At 39.8% G+C, this 20805-nt stretch overlaps 1 protein-coding gene across 1 annotated transcript in view; it reads right to left on the reverse strand.

Moving 5' to 3' along the window:
* Positions 1 to 20805, reverse strand: part of NUMB (NUMB endocytic adaptor protein) — a 43970-nt gene that overhangs the window by 1404 nt on the left and 21761 nt on the right. The window contains 8 exon segments of the mRNA XM_031065447.1: positions 1 to 4; positions 7 to 462; positions 2441 to 2590; positions 4384 to 4686; positions 6855 to 7056; positions 8528 to 8668; positions 10545 to 10619; positions 15933 to 15965. The exon segment at positions 1 to 4 is cut by the window's left edge and continues 1404 nt beyond it. Coding sequence (XP_030921307.1) covers positions 1 to 4; positions 7 to 462; positions 2441 to 2590; positions 4384 to 4686; positions 6855 to 7056; positions 8528 to 8668; positions 10545 to 10619; positions 15933 to 15965 — 1364 coding nt within the window.

The following is a 20805-nucleotide window of genomic DNA, read 5'->3' on the forward strand; positions in this document are numbered from 1 at the left end:
CTGCGTGCGGAGGACCCGACTGCTGCTTCACCAGGCTGGGGGACTGGTGCGGGTGGGCTGCTGGAGTGTGGCTGGCAGTACCAAAGACGTTGGCCACCATCTGGGAAGGTGTGATCCCGACCACAGGAACGCTTGGGGCTGCATAGGTCATCCCATTCGCTACAGCATAGGGCTGAGCTGGAATAAATGCTGGCTGCATGGGTGGTACCACACCCACCGGCACAGGCTGAGGCGCGATGAAGGTGCTGACTGGGAAGGCAGGTGCTGACTGGGAGGCTGGAGCTGCTGGAGGAGGCTGGAGCAGTGGCTGTGGGGCTGGGGCTGAGGTTGGCTGCTGTTGGGCTCTGACAGTCTTTGAGACCTCTTCCAACCAGCGGTCTGCCTCTGAGGGAGTACGTCTGTGATTTCCTTGGAAGACACTCGGTGAGGCCGCACCTGAGGAGGTGCTGCTCCATTCGGTGCCTGGGAAGGAAAGCATGGGCAAGTCACTAATATTTCCACTCCTCATCCTTTTATTGGTTAGAAAGACTGGAGGGTGTACACAAGAACACACAGGTCTCCTCCTAACATAACTGAAAGATGCTCCCACCACTGGAAGCATCTTTATGCATCCAATGTACCGTTCTGTTCTAGGAAGACATTCTTCAAGATGAGGTAGGTAAGCGCTTCTTCACTAAAGTGCAGATTTATGGGGTTTTTTCTTCATCTTCAGCAGACATCTAAGACTTCAGGGTATGCAGGAAAGCTGCTGCCTGCACTCATAACTTAGTAGCAATGATCTGGTCCATAATCACTAATCCCCCTAACTGGGAAGTATCAGTTTCTGAATGCACAGCTCAGGATTGGTGGACTTGGAACACAGAAGTCTAAGAAACTGTTTTACAGACAAAGTCTGCTGCTCTTGCCAGGCCAAGCAGAACCTACTGTTTCCCTAGCGAAGTTTCTCTCATGGAGTGGCACTTACACCATGACATGAAGTAACTCAGACTGCAGCCTTCTAGCACACGTGCCCACATGGGTGACCATTTCACTTTACACAGTGCAGACTAGGCCTGGCGGGACAGACTAAACTTACTATACAGAAGAAATGAACCTCTAAGCCTTTAAGCAACCAACTTAATCCCTCCTTATGTACATTACCGAAAAGAACACACAAAAATTATTTTGGGTTCAAATAGACTCTTTCTCTTTTATACACACAAATTTGCATACAACTTCATTACTTCCTTTTTAAGCACTGATTTTATAAAATGCTGCCAAAATAAGAATCACTCCAGATTACACACCTAGCACCAGCAAGTTCATCGCTTCCCTCCATCCACTCATGTAAAACGCTACTATTTCCGGCTTTTGTTCCTGTTCCTTCCACTTGCCATTAAGTGGCACTGACAATTGTCTCAGGGGCTCAATTATGCTTTTGATCCAAGTTCTTATAGCAAAGCACTGGATCTACTTCCACTCTTACCAGCGACCACGGCCGCAGCTCCAGTATTAGCAGCAGGAGCATGAGCCCAAGGATTGGTTTCACGAACTGGCATAGCTGTGGACACTACAGCAGCTTGGGATGGTTTAGCAGCAAGCACACAGAAGGCAGAGGCAGTGCCATTAACTAAAATGGGAGCAGACAACATCAGTGCGATTAATTCATGCAAGGCATGCACATGACTAGAGTATTAGTGGGCCGGGTCATACCTATCCACATATCCACTTTTAGACACTTCCACATGACAGGAGTTCATGTAATTAGCCAAACTGGACTGACAGCCAATACAGAGAGTAAATTTCATTTCACCAAGCCAACACTTGTTAAAAGAATCATGGGATGGTGGATTTTGATGTCCGTTAGGAGGCCTTGAGTTCTGATGACTGACTGAAGTTAAATTTGTTGTTTCTATAAGGAAGAGATATGGCTCACCAGTAGTTATTGTACAGTAATTTTAGATTAAAAAGAACAACACTTTGTAGATACAAAGTAACAATAACTACATTTAACATGGAGAGGTTCTTTTTTCATACAACTTCTATAAAAGCATAGCAGTGAAATGAATACCAGTGGCTGCTATGAGTTCTATAGCTGGCATTTTTCCACAACTTATCTAAGAATTTGTGTAAAAAACAGTAATTGTGGGGGGACAAAATCCCTTCCCTTGTGAGATTTGGTTCCTATGACACACTCCTATGCAGTTTAGGAGGCAGAATGATAAAATAGCCATTACCTCAAAGCCAGTTCCTTTTAGAGGTAACTACTGTGTGGTAGGTGCATGAACTTATTGTTAAAAACAAAACCACAGAAAAATTAAACAGACAAGATGAATAAAGCAGGATGCATTCACCCAAAATACTGGTAACAGGACTTGCACGAGAAATTAAGACCATGTGTTACTAGAAAGCAACATTATGTGCATTCAAGCCTCATCCAGCACCCAAAGAAATCACAAACCTTGAAAGGCAGGAGACTGTGGTGCAACTACTGTCACTGGTTTTGTCATGGGGGCCGAAGAGAAAGGATCTTCTGATGGTGTGCTGAAAGCACTGGTGATCTGAGAACACAGAGCACTAATGCTGTCTGTTTCCCCTTCTACCTCTGGGACTAAAATGTAAACAGAATTCATTAAATTGAAAGTTTAAAGGATACAGAAACAATTTACAACTACCAATGTGAAACTGAAATATAATTAGTTCCCTTATGTCCTACACGTTCTTGCTACTGATTTGCATGACAGCTTTTTTTTTTTACATTAGTGTTGAAGATCTGGCCTGAAATAGAACACCACATTAATGTATTTTGTGATTAAGTCAAGAGGGCAAGGAGATCACTGTTCCAGATTTAAAGGATACTGGTATCAGAAAATAAAAAGGGTTTTCCACAGTTTAAGTAGAGATCTAAATCTTTCAGTATTAAAGTGCTAAAATTCTCAAAGGTTTGGCTCTAAGATTTGGCATTCTGTGAAATGAAAATACTTATGATAGATTTAAGTGTTCCAACAACATACTTGTACAGTAACTGATGAACTTTAAATGTACTGACAGCAATGCACAGTGGCAAGTTCAGTCTAGAGTTAGTGTTGGTTGTTCCAGTTCAGTGGTAGCTGAAATCCCCAGTTCCTGTGCTAGAATCATAAAAGCAAAAGCTGAATGCTCAGATAAAATGGATGCTCAGTTTTAAATGAAGCATCAGTATCATGTGGATAATGTAACATCTGGAGTAAAGCTGCCAGCTTACCAGATGTTCTCATTATTACCAATGGCAGTGTTTTCCAAAAGTACCAATCATCAGTCCGTCATTGCACAGAACTGACATGAGCAGGCATAATTAAGCACAAAATAGTGTAAGAAACATAAAATGTCTGCACACAACATGCACCAAATCTGAAATTCAGGGGGAGGCATGCCCAAAAATTGATTCTTTGAGGGATATTCCAACACAGTGCATGCAGTGGGACGGTAAGCAGCACTGGCAGTGGCATATATGGGAACATGCATCAGAAATGTTCTGAATCATAAAAAATTGGGATTGTGGTGTGCTCAGTGACTGAGCACTACTGAGCAGTGCACTACTGCTGTAAAACTGATTGGCTCAGTGCGGGTCTTAAAGCACAGGTCACAAACAAGGATTATGAAAGAAGTCAGACTAAGTATTTTTGTTGGGTTTGTCTTTGCCACACTAATTTTTACTTCAAAGCTTAGAACCCTAAAACCAGCTCTGTTGCCAACTGAGAGTACAGCTGGCCTGAAGGATAACACCTAGCTAAGGGAACTAACACCTAGCTAAGAGAACTCAAGGACATTATGCAACATAATGAGCACCCCAGGAGTTTATGTTAGAATGACTTTTAGAAAACCCCACTATCATGTGAAAACTGTACCACGTAATACTGATACAGCCAGCTGTACCACCTAAACAGGTAGATTATCTTAATGAAATGTGAAGAGCAATTTCATTGCTCTCAAAAAGAATTCAGACAGACAGAAGGACAGACTACAGAAGAGCATCACATGATCCCAAGACAAGTGGTTAATGCCTTGAAGGGATTTTTGTCTCAGGATGCCCTGACAGTAAGTGGAAGAACTGGTTCAGTGACTCAGAGGGAAGAGCCAAACCTACTAATTCACCAACACCCATTCCTGGAACACTTCAAGCTGTGCTCCAGTACTTCAGATAGCAATTAGAACTGTTTTCTGCATGTGAACCCCACATTTGAAATTCTTGCCTATTCCCAAAGCAGAAATTTTCTGACATGGTGATGTTTGTTCATGATAAATGATCAACATGAGGCAGGAAGAAGGATTTACTAGAAAATAAGGAGTTACTTGAAACCACAGAGAAAGAAAAAAGGAAGAGATGATTTAAGGCAATGTTTCACTGGAACCATTTAGTTTTACCTGAGTTTTTCATGGGGAAATCAGTCTTCCTTTGCACCGTTGAAGGCAGCTCATTTATTCGCAAAGACAACTGGCGTTTAAAAGGAGACATCTTTTGGCTCAGGGCGGGGAAGCCCCTGAAAGAGCCTTGCCTGGCAAGCTGCTCTATAGGGGCGTGCCGCCGCGGGATAGCGTGGGGGTTGCTCGTTTCTTTATCCACAGAGGCAGCGACTTCAGCAGTAGGAGAGGTCGGTGAGCCAGAAGAGGGGGCAGTATTGTTTGATGAAGCACCTGGTGCGACTGTTTTCACTTCTGTTTCAACTGCTGGAGGAAAGAGGGTGAGGTTAGAAGAGTAAAGCAAAGTACTGTTCAGCTGCCTACCTGTACACCCATTTGTTTTGAAAAGAGAAATGGCAGGAATTTGCATAACTAGTACTCTTGCAAATTAGTTTCTAATAGCACAGCAGAAACACAATTTCTGTATACTTCCACTGTCTTCACCACATCACCTGACACATACCAAAGCCCCACAGCTTTCTAAGGCAAGCCACTCCCTAGAAAGAATGGCTTTACATCTGTATTCTTTCTAGATGCTCCTGAGATCCCAGCTCCAGAAATACTTGCAATTCACTTATGGTTAAGACTGAAAAATATACTGTGTATTTGAGAGCTTTACTTTGTCTCACACAGAACCATGGACAAAATATTACCACCAACTGTATTAAGTGACAGAGCAGTACAACTTAGCAGCACCAGGGAACAGAACGCAGCTCCAGGACCCTCTTTTAAAAACCACCCTCCCAGCCCTGCAGAATTAGCAGCAGTAGCCAAACACACTGTACAAGCTTTAGCAGGCCAAAGGTAGCAGCAGCACTCAACAGGCTGGGCTGCACCTCTCAGCTCCTCCAGGAAATACATCACAGGTAGAGGGGAATGTGCCGCACTGCAGATTCAGCCTCTGAGCTGACAGGCCTTCCTAAGACCAAACACATTTGCAAGGAGTTCCTGTGTCACTCCTGTACTGAATTTAGCTGCAATGTTACTAGTTAATCATGACTTAGTTGCAGTGGAAGCTCCTCCAACTTAAGGTCAGCTGCTTCATTTCGCAAGGCTTTGCACAGCACCACAATGCTCCTGTCAGACAGGCCTAATGGCAGAAATGTAGGATTAAGATTTGTTTAAATCATGACACTTATGATTAGAATTGCAATGGGGAGATTTTTCCACCTCTAGGAAAACTCTTTCTCACTCATAAATGAATTGGCTTTGGGGGCAACAAACACAGCTCCATCAACACAGAAGGACAAAAGGAAATCTATCCTGGTATGAACTCTCATTTTACCTATGCTGTTTTCCAAATATTTTAGAAAAAGCAAAGACTTTTTGTTTTGACACATCAGCAGAATAACTAAAAGTCTGGTAAAGAGAGGAGTCAAACCAGAGATTTCCGAGGAGCTGGAACGGTAGGAGGAACTAATTATGTTGTCTTGTAAGCTTCAGTACCCATGAGTTGCAGCTGCTCATTCAAGTGAAACTTTTCTAATCAGTCTTTCTTGGAAAGGATTTCACACACCTTCATTGAGTCAAGACTTTGACTCATGCCCTCAAGTAACAAAGGCCTTGTGTTTAAGCTTCATTTAGCACATTCTGAAACTAATGTATGGAAACAAGCAGATGGATGATGAAAACGAAGATTAAAGTTTTACAATCAAGAGGCAGCATAAAACTTGCTGTGAAATCCTCTGAAACAAAATTCTGACTTTACTGTGAAGCGGGTTATAAACAGTATTTATAATACTTTATTTTTTGTTAGATGTAGAACTCCAGGCTTTGTAATAAAACTTGAGTAAGAAGTTCTACTTTCACCTAATTTCAGAACACTTAATATCCTCTCAAATCAGTTAGTCACTAATTTTGAATGTAATTAATAGTCCAACACCTGTGTGTTTTATGGGGAGGGAGTGGATATTCTGGATTTTTTTTAGGAAAGCACTCTAATTGATCTGTTCTTCCCTCATGCAGTACAGCTGTATACATACACTCTGTAACCTACTTTAAAAATTAAGATACTAATACATTCTTTTCTAAGCAAAATGCATATCATTTTTGGTTAATTTACCACAAGGATTAGACTGCAGAAATGATTACTTATGTCCGGCAAGCTTCTTGTAGTTTTTTAACAATTTTCTAATAAGGACTTTTAGTATGGTACCTACTGTGTTCTCTGCCATAAAGCAGCCTGACAAAAAAAAGCAGAAGCAGCTTTCACATATGAAGCCATCTGCACCTTTTCTAGAAGACATGGGAAAATACGGAGTGAATTTGGGAGCATTTTCCATCTTGTGAACTGACAAGGGTCTGGGAATATGATTAGAACATATTAAGGTTCAAGAGACGGAATGCTGTAAGGACACTGCTCAGCTTCAATCCTCGCAGAGGCCTCAGTGCTGGCTCTGCTCACTGCAGATGATTGTTTAAATTGCATCCCGTACCTTTAGCATCCGGCATCTGTCTCATAATTTCCTCTCTCTCTGCTTGTTCAGTAGCTGTAGTGACCCTGAATGACCCCTCTCTAGTGAATGTGGTTCTGCTGGCATCAAAGGTGGCAGTCACTCCACACTCCTTCTCTCGCTTCTGCTTTCGCTCCAGGCACGCTGCAAATGCACAGCCCACGGCGTGACTCAACCTTTCCCCCTGCACAAGACAGCATTGCATCACAGTGACTGAACAGAAACACACATGTGCTTCAAGCATCACAAACTGAAACCTGCCTTTACAGAACAAACCTAATGAAGCCTTTAAAGAAAACGATTTTAATTGTATTTCAGCCTTAAACCTGGTACACAAAGACTCCCAGCTACTAATGCACAAGCCATGTTCAAGAAGGCCACCCAAGAATGAATGAGATTGTTGCACGATCTGTTTAGTTCAACTGCAACTAAGATGCCAGAGCAATAACGTGCTTGCATGTGCCGGCACCAATCCCTTGCCTCTAGATACATCTGTGCACACAGGAACTCTCATGACGCTGTCTTAAGGTGTAAGTCCTAAAGCACAGGTAAGTGCTATTCTTGGAGAAAGTTTACAGAGGGCTCAGGAAGACTCTACTCTTGTGTGCACCTGTGAAAGTTAAAAGTACAGTGGTGACTTCTCACACCTCTTAATGGTCCTGACCAAGTGCACACGTTAGAGTTAGGAGTGCCTAATGAAAAGCACTTCCATTATTCACCAGGTCAAAAGAATCCAGTATCCAATAACTGTAAAAAGGAAATTTAAGTCTGAAAAATCCAGCAACCCAGCTGATACAGCTGCTGCAGCTGAATCAGAGGCACTATTGCTACCAGTAGCTCAACTCATCTATCATCATCAATAAGTGAATTGACCTGTTATTCACAGATGAAAACAGAAATGTTCCAGCTCTAATGTAAGTTTTACTGGGAATTTCTGACTTCATTGTCTAAAGAAAGATGTCTAAATCATCAAGCACCATTGCTCTGAATATGCAGCTCTGGGGAGTTCACACAGTGAATTTGCATGAGGTTTCAAGCACTTTGTACAATATAGGCAGGATTCAACAAACAGCAGAGAGAAGAAAAGGTTAGATCAGGGAGTTAAATAACTTACCTAAGTCTACACAGCAAGAAACTGATTTTAAACCTACTCAAAATATTGTTGTCACTCAGAAGCAAATAGAATGCTAATTTAATTCAGTTTAGCACCATCTCTTAACATTCAGATGACTTTTCATTCAAGATAACACTCATGTACAAGACACTGCATTCACAACCAGTCTGTATTTACTCACTATGATTTTATCCTGGAAAAAACTGTCATTGCTGTTTCAGTTTTTGGCTGTAAACATTTTGAAATGAGAAAATTTTCTGTCTATTCTTAGAAGAGTAGTTCCCTTCTGCTGGAGATTATTTGAGGCTGACTGTACTCCTTTTACACACAGGCTGAGCAGCATCTCCCTCCATAAGATGGCATGACAGAAGGATGACAAATATTTCAGATGCAGGGAATTAGAATTAAAATAATTTACAAGGACTAAGTAATATCTCAGGTGGAGTCACAACATACTGCACTATTCCAGGTAGTCACATTTTCTGCCTTTTACTTCTAGCTAAGAGCTGGGAGAGCTGGCCATAGACCATCCTGAACTCACCGTGTCCTTCACAGCCATAAAGCAGTGGCAGATCCAGCGCCTTGTTGTGCCATCTCGGCAGATGTATGAGAACGCCCGGTCAAAGTTCCTGTCTGGTGCGCAGAAAGAAACCTTCTCTATTGTCTGATCAACTATAAGATCCTAGAGGGAAAAAATCCCCCCCCACCATACAAGAAATGTGAGGAAATATGGCCAAACACTTGAACAAGTCATTGTCAGCTGTAACTGCATAAAAATGAGTTATACTAAAAAGAGGATAACCTGATGTGGCTGTAATTATTTGTCAGCAGTCGTCACTCAAAATCTGTTCCCAGTACAAAACAAAAAGAAGAGATGACATTCTCCACCAGTCATCTTCGGGAGAGGCGTGCTAAGACACCACTGAAGAATTCAGGGACCCAGTGAACTCCTATGACCTCTCTTCTAGACTACGAAGGCACATGTTATTTCATTTTTATAGCAGCTCCATAGCCTTGCCAGAAAGTCTTCACTGTGGTTAAAACACAATGCTGAAACTGGGGGCGAAGTCTGCAAGAATGAAAAGTCTTGCAGCTGCTACACAAAGAGCAAAACTCCCCTCCCAGTCAGCTAAGCAGGGATGCAAGAGAAAGCACCAGCAGCACTGGTAGCACCAAACGCTCCCTATTTAATCCCACAGATGGGAGAAGCGTTTCTGAAAAGGAGATAGTACAGCTAAAGATTATGCCACCCTCATTAAAAATTAGGTTTTTAATATTTTTTTTCCAAATTATTTCATTTGCTTGGTGACTAGTACTTGGCACCTCTGCTGATGTATTCAACCACCAGGAGGCAACAGTTTATTTTCTTTTTAAATCCTATACTTTTAATTACCTCCAGAGTCTGCAAAACTTATTAAAAATCAATTTGAAAATATTATATATATGCAGCAACATTTCTAAAAATAATACATGTATTATTACTTTTACATGAGGCAATCAGTAGACTGAATTCATTCACATCATATGTTTGTATTAGAAAGTGAATTCTTGAGAGACAGCAACTTTAGCTCTGATGAGCCATACCACTGCATCAGCCCTGGAGAAGTCTAACCACAAGCAGATATCTGACAGGCAGTTGCACTCCAGAGGGATATGAATTACATCTGTTTGTCAGTGTTGGCTTGGAGAAATCATCTTTTAGGTTGACCAAAGTAAGTGTCAATTGATATGAACATAAACTATTTCAGACTGACAAGAGTTAAAACTGTTCTCATAGCCATGCCATCTTTTAAAATTCTGGTGCACTTGTAAGCTTAAAGCTCTTATTTCTGATTGTCTACATCTACATAAAGCCAAGAATCATTTGCTCTTACTTGGACACATGTGCCTGGTGGCTCACCACGTGCTAATTCAAAATAAAAAATTGTAATTTCACAATAAAAATGTAAAACAATCTAGAATCATGCCACAAATATATTAGTTTTCCACTTCAGAACAACATTTTCAATATTAAAGATTATTAAATTTGATATATGCAGTTACTATTTGGTTTGAGTCTGAAACTACAATCTCCCTTATTTAAGTTACTCTCTTCATTGCATTTTTGGAAGCTCTTGTTCATTCAGATCCATTCTAGGATTTGGATGCACTGAAAATTATATTGATTAAAATATATATGAGAGCTTGCTTATGCATTGCTATTGCAACCTTTTGCAGTGGTGCAGAACGAAGTCCGGGGACTCTTCAAGTTCACTGCCAACAGAACTTATCAGGAAAACCAATGCTTGTTGCAGTAAATGCAACAAAAAATATTTCAAGTTTGTGCTACACCTGCTACATTTCACAAAATGTGTCTTGAGAGTATTGTGGAATTAACTGGGAAAAAAATTAGCAGGTATACATATATTTACAAAACAAGAAATTATTAAACTGAACTACACACTTCAGTCTTCCTTTCAAATACCAACATTTGCACTAACAAAGATTGCTGTCCGTTTAAAGGTATAGCACATACATTATTATAGAGAGATTTAAACTTTTGCCCAGGGAAATCTAACCTTTGTTTTCTCATCTACAACTCGGAGTCCATCCGCTGAAACCCACAGGACTGCTTTGACGGCTTTCTTCCCAGACTTTCAAGAAAAGAAAAAAAAAAAGGAAAGAAAAGAAAAGAAAACAAAACAGTTTTATGCCAACAGCCAATTGCCTCCCGCTTCCCCTCTCCAAGAACTATAACATTAAGTGTAGATGAAGTCCATGGTCAGTAGGGTGCCCAAAGCTCAATCCAAGTTGCAAAACATTAAGAGAACCAAGCCAAAGCCAGTATTTCAGAAACAGCACGTCGTGGGGATGGGGAGAGGGCACAGGACAGGTGAGGCAAAAATAAGGTGTACATCCACTGACAGTAAAGAATTCAAGACTGACCGAGTGGGTGAAGAATTCCACTAGAGTCAGAAAACACTCATTCATAAGGAGTTACACCACAGGTAGCTTCTTCAGCACAAGTTTAAATATAGGAAAATTCTTACCTGATATTTCCACCAGCCCTACCCTCTGCCCCAACAGTCCCACGGCAGAATCATGGCATCACCTTAAACCAGTGTTAAAAGCACCCCAAAATCATCAGTTACTGTGTAGCTTATTAAGCTGATAAGCTTAATGCTAAGATCAATCAACCAAATACGTTTCACTAATTTATTAAGACCTAAACGTCTTATCTTGGGAGAGAGGTATAAAAATAGGATTTCTTAACCCTTGGGTGTGTATCTGGAAAAGCAGTGGTGTGTGGCAGGCGGGCGCAGTGGAGAGCGGTCTGGCTCCTATCCAAAACCTGACTGTGGGAACTTTCAGCTGCCGCAAGCTGAGGCTGAGTAAAAGTGGGAAACACAGGAAGGCTTCAGGAGACATTTAAACTACAGATCCTTTCCAGGCTGTTTACTTTTCAAGGGAAAGTTACAGAAAACAGTACAAACACAATATTCTTCTGAAGCTAATTCATTGAAAAGAAAATAGGTCAACGTAATTTTACTGGTTGTTACAGAGAACTACGACTAGAAAACTAATACAGTTTCTTTTAGCCTGTCACTTTAATTCACAATCCCCCTACTTTAGCCAGTTATCAAAATACTCTCTTTATGTGTTTTGAAGTACTGGGTTTACACGGTTTGTGGCTGCTAATGGCACCCACCATAAAATCACTGCAGGGAGTGAAGAAAGCAATGGAGGGGGTGAGAGAAGATGAAGGGGTTTCAGCTAGTGGTTTCAAACTAGAATTGAAACTATTTTATAATTTTTTTTAATAGTTCATTGCAGATGTGTAACTTTATATTCTTACAGCAATAATGGAACAAGAATACATTCTGGCACAAGCTACTGCATGTTCCAAGTCTGCAATACCAATTTTAACACTGTAAGAATGAAATATCTTGGAGTGAAAACTCTCCAATTATATCACATTGGTTTCATTCTCAGAGAAAGCAGCAAGTGTGAACAAAAAGGTGCTGGCAGAACGGCAGAACTTGTGTTTGTTTTTTGGGGAGGAACTATCTGTCCCAGTTTCGGAAGCAGCAATGATCATCCTGAGCATTTTCAAAAAGCTTGGTAGGAACAGAGAATGGCACTGACTTGCACAGAAGAGCATTTAAAGAAAAAAAGAGAGAAAATAAGCACAGCATGAAAGCAAGCTACAAAGAAGTGCTTGCAGAAGCAAGTTTCTAAATGACCATCCAGCTTGTTGGATACCCCCGAGAATGTTTAATTTAGATTCTGGAATGCCTAACAGAAAGAGTGCAATTCATAACAGAAGATAAACTTGAATTTACCATCATATCTGTTAGAAAATATTGCAGCATATAAAAGGCACTTCTAATATTTTGTTTTAAAAGGCAGTATCAATACCCACAAAATATAGTTGTATTTTCAATGCTCAACTAGCTTCCACAGCCTGAAAGTCCCTATTAATTCCAAAACAAATGGTCTGTTCTCCTTGAACTGTTTTAAAAAGAGTATTGGTTGTTTGTAAGCCATAAGTCTTAAAAATCTTTATTTCAAGCAAATACAAACAATGAAGAGAAGATAATGCCTGCAGGTAACTGTTTTGTTTAGCCTGCCATCATTAAATTAAGAGATACACATCTTTCCCCAGCAAACAATAAAAACCTTGTCGTCCCTACAGAAACTGTGGACAATTCCTGGAGTTTGTATTAAAGCCAAGTTTAACTGAGCTGGGTACTTCATAAAGCAATGCTGATCTTCAGCAGAGCTACTCCTCACTTGCTATTTTACCAAATGAGGATTTAGAAATAGTTAACACATGAACTTCATGTTTCTCAGAATAAAATGAGAAGGCTGAAGAGTTTCCTATGCCCTCTTTTCCCACTGAAACATCAGGTTCCACATGCAAGATAACCAAAGAGTTTTCTTTTTTTTCTTAGTGTAGCAAACTCACTTTAATCTCCCAATTCCTTGTTCTATATTTATGGTGGATGCAGGGCTTTGAAAGGGCTTATCCTTAGAATCTATACCCCAAACCCACTGCTACTACTGCTGGACAATGAACGATTTTTACATTTTCTGAATTCTCAGCTTATCTGTGCCTACCAGTGATGTATAAAGGAACATACTCCTCCAATCCAGTTCCTACTGGACATACAAATCAAAGTACTACTCCATTCTGGGCGGGATATGCCAAGTAAACTGTGATTACAGAGCAGATAGGAGCATCTGCACTATTGGCACATACTGGACAAAGATCAGAGCAGCTGCAAGATACTGCATGGGAAGTGAACTCCAACACAGGATCACAGCTTGTGTAACAAATGCTGGGAGATACAAGCAACTCCAAACAGAACTGTTTAAAGCAAGTGGCCAATATCCACTGGAACAGGATGCTCTGAAATGTTGCTACCAAGGGACTCATCTACACATCCAGATCTGTAACTTGTCTTTATATTCTACAGCGTTTAGATGACAGCACTGCCTGAGGAGAGCCACATGTGGCTTCGACTCCTGGGAGCCTGATTTGCCAGTGCTGAGTCAGCACTCCTAGAAACGTCACTGCTCAGCCCTTCTGGGAGGGTCAGTTATCTGCTCCAGCACGAGAGCCATTATCTGGACTCATGTCAGAGTCCTCAGAGGTCTCCAGGAGGGCAGGTGGGCACTTATCCTTATAATTGCTTTGATACCTTGATCTATTGTAACGTGGAAAAAAAGTATTAAGGTTGCCAGAACAGAAGTTGCCCAATAATGCATTTTTTAAATACTTTAACTTTGTTTCTAGTTTTTCTGCCTATTATATTTTATCCTGTCCTGGGACTTGGACACAGCTCTAAGATATATCTGGAGCCTGAGGTATATATAAAGAAAAATCTTCATTTGAGACTCTGTATAAAACATTGCGTGATGAGACATACACACGCTCCATGGAGGCAAAACATGACAAAGATCATTAAATCTGTACTACTACTCATTTCCAACAGAAAAGTTTGAGTTTTAAAAGGAGCTGCCTAAAAAGGCAGCTTATTTAATAAGCACAAAAGCCTATCCTGGAGCAATCAACAGGCATCTCATTTTTATTTAAAATTCTAAAAAAGCATTTTCAATACTAACCACTTGAACATTTCCAGAAACAAATCCATCGTATTTACATTGTACAAGGAGAAAAATATGGACAGGGAAAGTGGCAGACAAAAATATGGACAGGGAAAGTCAGTCTAGACTGACTTTCTGAAAGCTGCTGGTGTGTTTTGAATAGCTCAGCAGTTTGGAATATTATATTAATCCCAATGCAAGGCACTTGGGGAGAAATTATAGATGAGACAGCCAAAAGATATTAGAGTTATTAGTATTTCTCAATTATTAATAAGAGAACAGCTGTCCCTTTTTCTGCAGATTTCCCTAGATATGGGCTCCTGTTGTAGGCCAAAGCTGTAATAAAGGTACTGCCACACTGCTACTGTGGGGATATCTAAACACTATGGATTTAAGTGGTTTCAGTGCTAATTAATGAAATTCACAGGCTGAAGTAGAAATAGGTCCTTCTTTGTCAGAATATCATAATACAAGGGAAAGGAAATCTAAAATGCTGTGATGAAGTACCAGACATCATTAAATATCAACCAAGATGTAATAGGGAAGATGGCATATTTAATAATTTAAAAAGTCAAATAAAGATTTTACCTAAGTGCTATGCAAATACCTTTCCTTTTACATCCTTGTTTTCTTGTGTACCCTAATGTAAGTTAGTACCAACAAGCAGAGAGAAAACTAACATATCTAATCAGGTTGAGGTGGGGGCTCTCTGTTTGTTTCCAATTTAGCACTTTGGGTTTGGTCTTTCCAGATTCCAGCTCTAGGATTTGATTTGCACACAGGACTGTTCTCATTAATGTGACAGATCTGTCATCTTCTGTATTTTAGCCCCTCACCACCACCACTATACTTTAGATGTGTGCTCTCCTACATCACAGGAAGACACCAGAACTGGAGAAACAGATGTTCCTGTGTGACATCTATCACTATCTGAGTGAATGGTGAAAAAGGATCAGCTGAAAAAACCTTACTCACTCCCCAAGTAAAGCCCAAACCAATTCATGACCAGAGAATAATCTGCTTTAAAAGACTTCAGCATGTGTATGAACATTACAAACCTGTTCATTTCTATTTAAGCAAAGTTTCATTTTATAGCAAGATACTTCAGAAGCCATTATCTTAGATTAACTCCATATGAAAGCTGGATTAAAAGGTTTTACAGGAATTTTAAACACAGAGGTAGGAAACAGATGAGAGGTAAAAAAGAGTGTGATCTTTCTGCCTTGCAGAAATGTAGGTAGTGGGAACAAAACCACCCAGCCACCAGTGCAGCACATTCTGAATAAGGACAGAGCTGCTTTCTTCTTATCTAAGACACTGTCCTTGTGAAAACAAGAACAATGACAGAAACTGGAGACTGAGCTGAAATTAGGAAAACATAGTAAGTAAACACCTGATCTCATCTTCACATGCCTTTGAATTGGGACTGTGCTCAAAAAAGGAAGGTTTAAGAGATGGCACACTGCTTTCTCCCAGTGCTAACTTTTGGGTGTCAATTCATGCTGCCAGGCAGCTGGGCATGAAGCACTTCCACAGCACAGATCTCAACTGTTCTGTAGGTATTTGCCCAAGTGATGTAGGTTGGCACAAGTTTAAGGGTTAAAATTTTAATTTTTTTTTGAGGAATGCCAAATCACTTCGGAACACTGGATTTCTGATACAGTCCACAGATATTTAAGTTTTTGTTTCAGGTTACTTTTGAAACCACATTCTTTGATCAAAATATTTCCAAGCCTGTTTAAGAAGCAAATATTCTGGAATGGATTAAGGCACTCTCAACACCCTGATTTTATGGCAGTGCTATACCAGGGATGTAACTCCTTATAGTGCAAGCACAAATAAGGCATTAAACTTACTTTTCCAAAGAAGCCTTTGAAGAACTTCCTTTCCTGGAGGAACAGGGGGGACAAGTCGAGCGCTATTACTGTAGGTAGCTAAAATGTCCCAGGGTTTCAAACCAACAAGCACACACAAGAATAGGGTTTGGAGGGAAAGGAAGGGGTTTTAAGAGTTATCCATGAGAAGGTGCGACAGGCAAATGTGAAAATAATCCTATGAAAATGCAGATCAAAGGGCACACACAGAATTCTAACAAGCTACTGCCCTGAAATTGGTGGAAAGAAGAAAACCTCAGCCCCAATTTCATGCAAAGTGGTTACTTTATTTTCACTCTCCCTTGTTTAGTCCCTTTTGGTTAGGTTATAAACCAAACTTGGCAGCAGACATGGTGGTTAAACAAGTAAAATACTGCACAGGGTCCTGTGAAATGCAAGGTTCTAACTCCAGAATTGCAGTCTAATTTGCTCTGTATTGATCACTCTTCCCCAAAGCTAATGTTCTGTATGTTGGAGAAGCATGTATGGCTGATATAAAGCAGGGGTAAGTACTGTTGCATTTCATTCCATTTGTTTATTGCTCCGGCTTACATGCTACTCTTATGCTTCACATCTTATGCAGTCTTCTCTGAAGAGCAAGGAATTTCATAGTAACCTTGTGGTAGAACTCAAATACAAATGACACCTCTTTCTCTAAAGCCTTCCAAGGCTTTATGCAATAGTTATACAAATAGTAGTTATTCATTCTACAACTCTGAATTGATAGGTTGAACAGCCTTTAAAAACAGCTCAGGCAGGCAGAGACAGTTAGGTAAGTGCAAAGATACCAAAAGGCTGAACTACAATTTCCTAAATTTCTTCAGGAAAGCAATTATACTGATTGCCCACTTCACATTAAGAAAAAGCCAGCACACAACTTTAAGCATATTTGCATGCAGTTTAGTTTACTAGCTTTATTTTGTTACCAGACTGTGGAAAGTAAACTACATGAGAGGACGCCTCACCAGGTCAGCTGCTCTGCGAGCAGCCACATGCTGCTCTGTGTGTGAGGGAAGCCGGCGTGAAGCACAGAGCTGCTCCTGCTGTCTTTCCAGATTACTTCACTTGTAAGAAAGCTCTGGTATAGCAGTATTGAAGAGGAGGTGGAGAATTGCAGAAGAGACAGGGAATGTCTCTGTGACAGCCCCTGACCTCACATTTACACTGTGCAATTCCAACCTGTTCATCACTGATACTACTATATTAAAGTATTGCCACAAATACCCTGAGGCAGTGTCTGAAGAATTGATTGATAAACAAGGTTATATTTAACTCAAAGCTATGGTTCTGATGCAAGGCAACAACAGCCAGGAAACACCAAGTTAAGGAGGAGTGTCCATCTCAGCTTTGCATTTCCTGACCCTGCTGGTGCGTCCCCCTCTGCCCCGTGTCCTTCCACAGAACGTTTTACCAAGTATCTGTGACATTTTTACATGAACTCAGACACTGCATAAAGAACATCTCCAAGCTCAGTCAGCTGAAAAGCTTAAGCACTTTTGGAGGCAGGAACAGTTATGTATTTGGACAGGATATGCTGAACACTAGGAGGGGAACTAATGGATTAATCACAATGTAGTGCACATAATGAGAAGGGGTTGGATGCTGCTGCCAAGTTGAGCGATGACTATTGCATTACACTAAGTAACAGCTTTTTAAAGACAGCAAAAGCTAAAGAGATTCACCAGAAGCTACCTCATTTTTAGGTGATGGTTAATTTTGCTCTCAGAAAAAAGCTTGTTAAACAAGATTTTTTTTTAATAAACTAGACAAGGTTAATGGAAAAGGCGTCATGCAAAATGGATTTTAAACAACACTAAGTTAATGTAGTTTAGAGGTAACTAATGCATTTTTTAAAATATTAAATTATGTCTCTTTACCTGCTAAAACAAGAACATATATTAAAACAAATGCATAATTTAAAACAAAAAGTGGCAAGTTAGAAACCAATACTACAAGCTAAAGCTGATTTAAAACCAAAATATGACATGAGAGAGTACACTTTTGTCTTTGATGATGTTCCCACACCTGAGTCAAATACACTTAACAAGGCCCTTAAAGCTACTTTCCAGTTGGCACTAAATATTTTCAATTCAGTGAAATGGTTCTGAAGAAACCATTTAGAGCTTCACGTCCATCTACAAGAATCTTAGCAGATATTAAATGTATACAAAGCTAGCAATGTATCTCTAATAAGGAAAAAATGTAAACTACATTGGTAATATTCTATTAAGGAAAAATACAAGTTCTGTTGATAATACAAACCCATGTTAATAATAAACTAATAGCTAAATATGAGGGGGTTTTAATCTATTAATGAGACTGTGATGCCATTTCATCAGACAGAAAGTTACAGTATTGTTGGTGTGCAGTTTCAGAGCTATAAAACTGTAACAACAGAGAACAGTGTGGATGAGGGATTCTTGAGCTGAAAGTGGCTTCTTGTACTCAGCTGTCAATTAAGTAATGTCTGAATAAAATGCTCACCATCACTTGTTTACAAGTTCTGCAAGATGCAGCGCTCAAAAACAATTACACCCATTAAAGGAGCAGGTAATTAAAAAATCCCTGAAAGATTATTTCCAACAATAAAGAGACAGAGATATTTGCATCTTTCAAAAAGCAAAGCAGTAATTAAACTATTCCTAAAGTCAAGATAAACACTGTTCTATATGCTTCTTAGCAAATCCCACAAAATCTTTTAAAACCCAGTAGTCAGTCCTATAAAAGAATAGTCTTCAGTTCCCCAAATGAATTGCCAACTGTTGTACAGCAAGAATTAAGAGGTGAAAATATATCTATCAGAATAAGAAAACATAGAACTTAATTTTTGGAAGCTACAGGATACAAATATTTCAACAATTCTAATTTTTATTGACTGGATTTACAAAACCTACACCTTACATGCAGAGAATAAAGTTTAAAACAGCCCACATAAACTTCAATGTCATTTAACCACATTAAAAGTGAAGTCCAATTTCCCTAAGCCAGTCTTTCAGTTTGAGCACTGCAGCTCAAACTTGTAATTCTCTCAAAACCAAGAGAAAGCCCATCAAAATAACTAAGTAATGTGAAAGCAAGGGACTACCAGAAGAACAAACCGTTTTCTCATCACATTCCTCACATGCTGAGATATCACCCAGTGTTTGGCTTCTGCTAAATTAAGAGTGTCTTGTACAGAACAGAGCTTCCAGTAATGCTGATGTCCTAAAGAAATGGCTCTGGTTTAAAACCCACATACTGGGGGTGAGAGGCAGGGCTTGAATTGCAGTAAGCAGCTCCAAATGGACCTTGCATCTGATAGAGTCTAGCAACTAAAGCCCACAAAGTAATTTCAGTAATCTGAATCTTCCTCTTGGGGCACAAAGAGAATTTCACCTCTACTTCTCAACTTCCAACACTGACAAAGGAGACAAATAGCAATTTTAAGAGATGCACATTTGTATTTGGTGTACACATAGACATCAAACAGCAGAAGAAATCAAAACTATCTGAAGAAAAATGTTAATTTAAGAAAATGGATAAATTCATGCCATCCACAATTTGGAATAATAACATAACATGGATTAAGGAAATCTAACTATTTACTTTCAGAAAATGCTGACTAACTGTAAAAGTTAGATATCCAAGTCTGATGTTTGAATCAGTAATTCATGTGATAAAAAATCACAGTCCTAGAAATCCAGATTCCAGAAGAAACTAGGTGCTATGCTTTTACTATGTCTCATTAATTATAAGCTTAGCTACACTTAGCTGGCTCGTGGATTTGTAAGATTTTTATAACTAGAGAACAGCTACTTCACAGCATAGGTCCCCAGGGAAGAGAATGAGAGAAGTAGCACAAAGTAGATACTGCAGTGCTATTTGGTGTGCTAACAGAAAGTATTCTGAGAAAATCAGAAAAAAAATCAGAGACAAAAAAGGATGGAATTGATTATGCGGTCAGTACTTGGTCTTTTAGGTACGTAAACTAAATCCACAGAACAAAGAAACTCATTTATATTTTTTGTGGCCCTTTTTAATAAAAATCAATCACTAATCACTGCAGACTGAATGGGAACAGATGGGATGCAGCTTGAGCAGGTTACTATACATTAGTTGAGAAAGAAAAGAATGAAAAGACTTGATTTTAATCAGAACATTAAACCAATTCACAAACTTTACAGCACAACAGAAGGCAGAAAAGATAACCTATAATGCTCTTCTGTGTGCTAGAAAGAAAGGAAAAACAGGTTTAGATGGAAACCATTTGAGCTCCCAGACTTGATGAGGAAAGGGACGTCCAGTGGCACAAATTTTAAAGCAGTAGAAGGGTTTGATGGACTTGTTCGATGGATTTTGTTGAGCTGCAAGAATACAAGGGTTTCTTCCACTGCATGCATACTGAAGAATGTATGTAGATAAAACATATAAGAGAAGTGATGACAAGGACTGCAGTTCTCTATCTCTATTAAAAATTCGAATTTTTCATGTCCTTTCTCCTGTGCTTTTCAATGATGTTAAAGCCTCAGTCCCTTGACAGACTGATCACTGCCTTTCTGGAGTTTGCTATTTCCACAGGATTCTGTGGTATTATTACTGCAGGAAAGAGATGACAAGACCTCTTCAAAGGAGCCACAGAAATACAAAGAGCTTTGAACGAGTGCTATTTACAGGAGCAAACGTTCACAGAAGCCAAACTAAGAGCAGCCCACTTCATGACATGTCAGAATTAGGCAGCCTTCAGGCCACTTTGAGCAGATGCAAGCCAGATTATTTCATGCACGACTACAATGCTGCAGTGCATTAGAAAAAAAAGCATCCTAAAACAAGTAATATTTTGTATAATAATGGTGAATTAAGTCACTATTAAAGTGGC

Source organism: Geospiza fortis, unplaced genomic scaffold, assembly GCF_000277835.1.
Source record: "Geospiza fortis unplaced genomic scaffold, GeoFor_1.0 scaffold54, whole genome shotgun sequence".
Classification (NCBI taxonomy): domain Eukaryota; kingdom Metazoa; phylum Chordata; class Aves; order Passeriformes; family Thraupidae; genus Geospiza; species Geospiza fortis.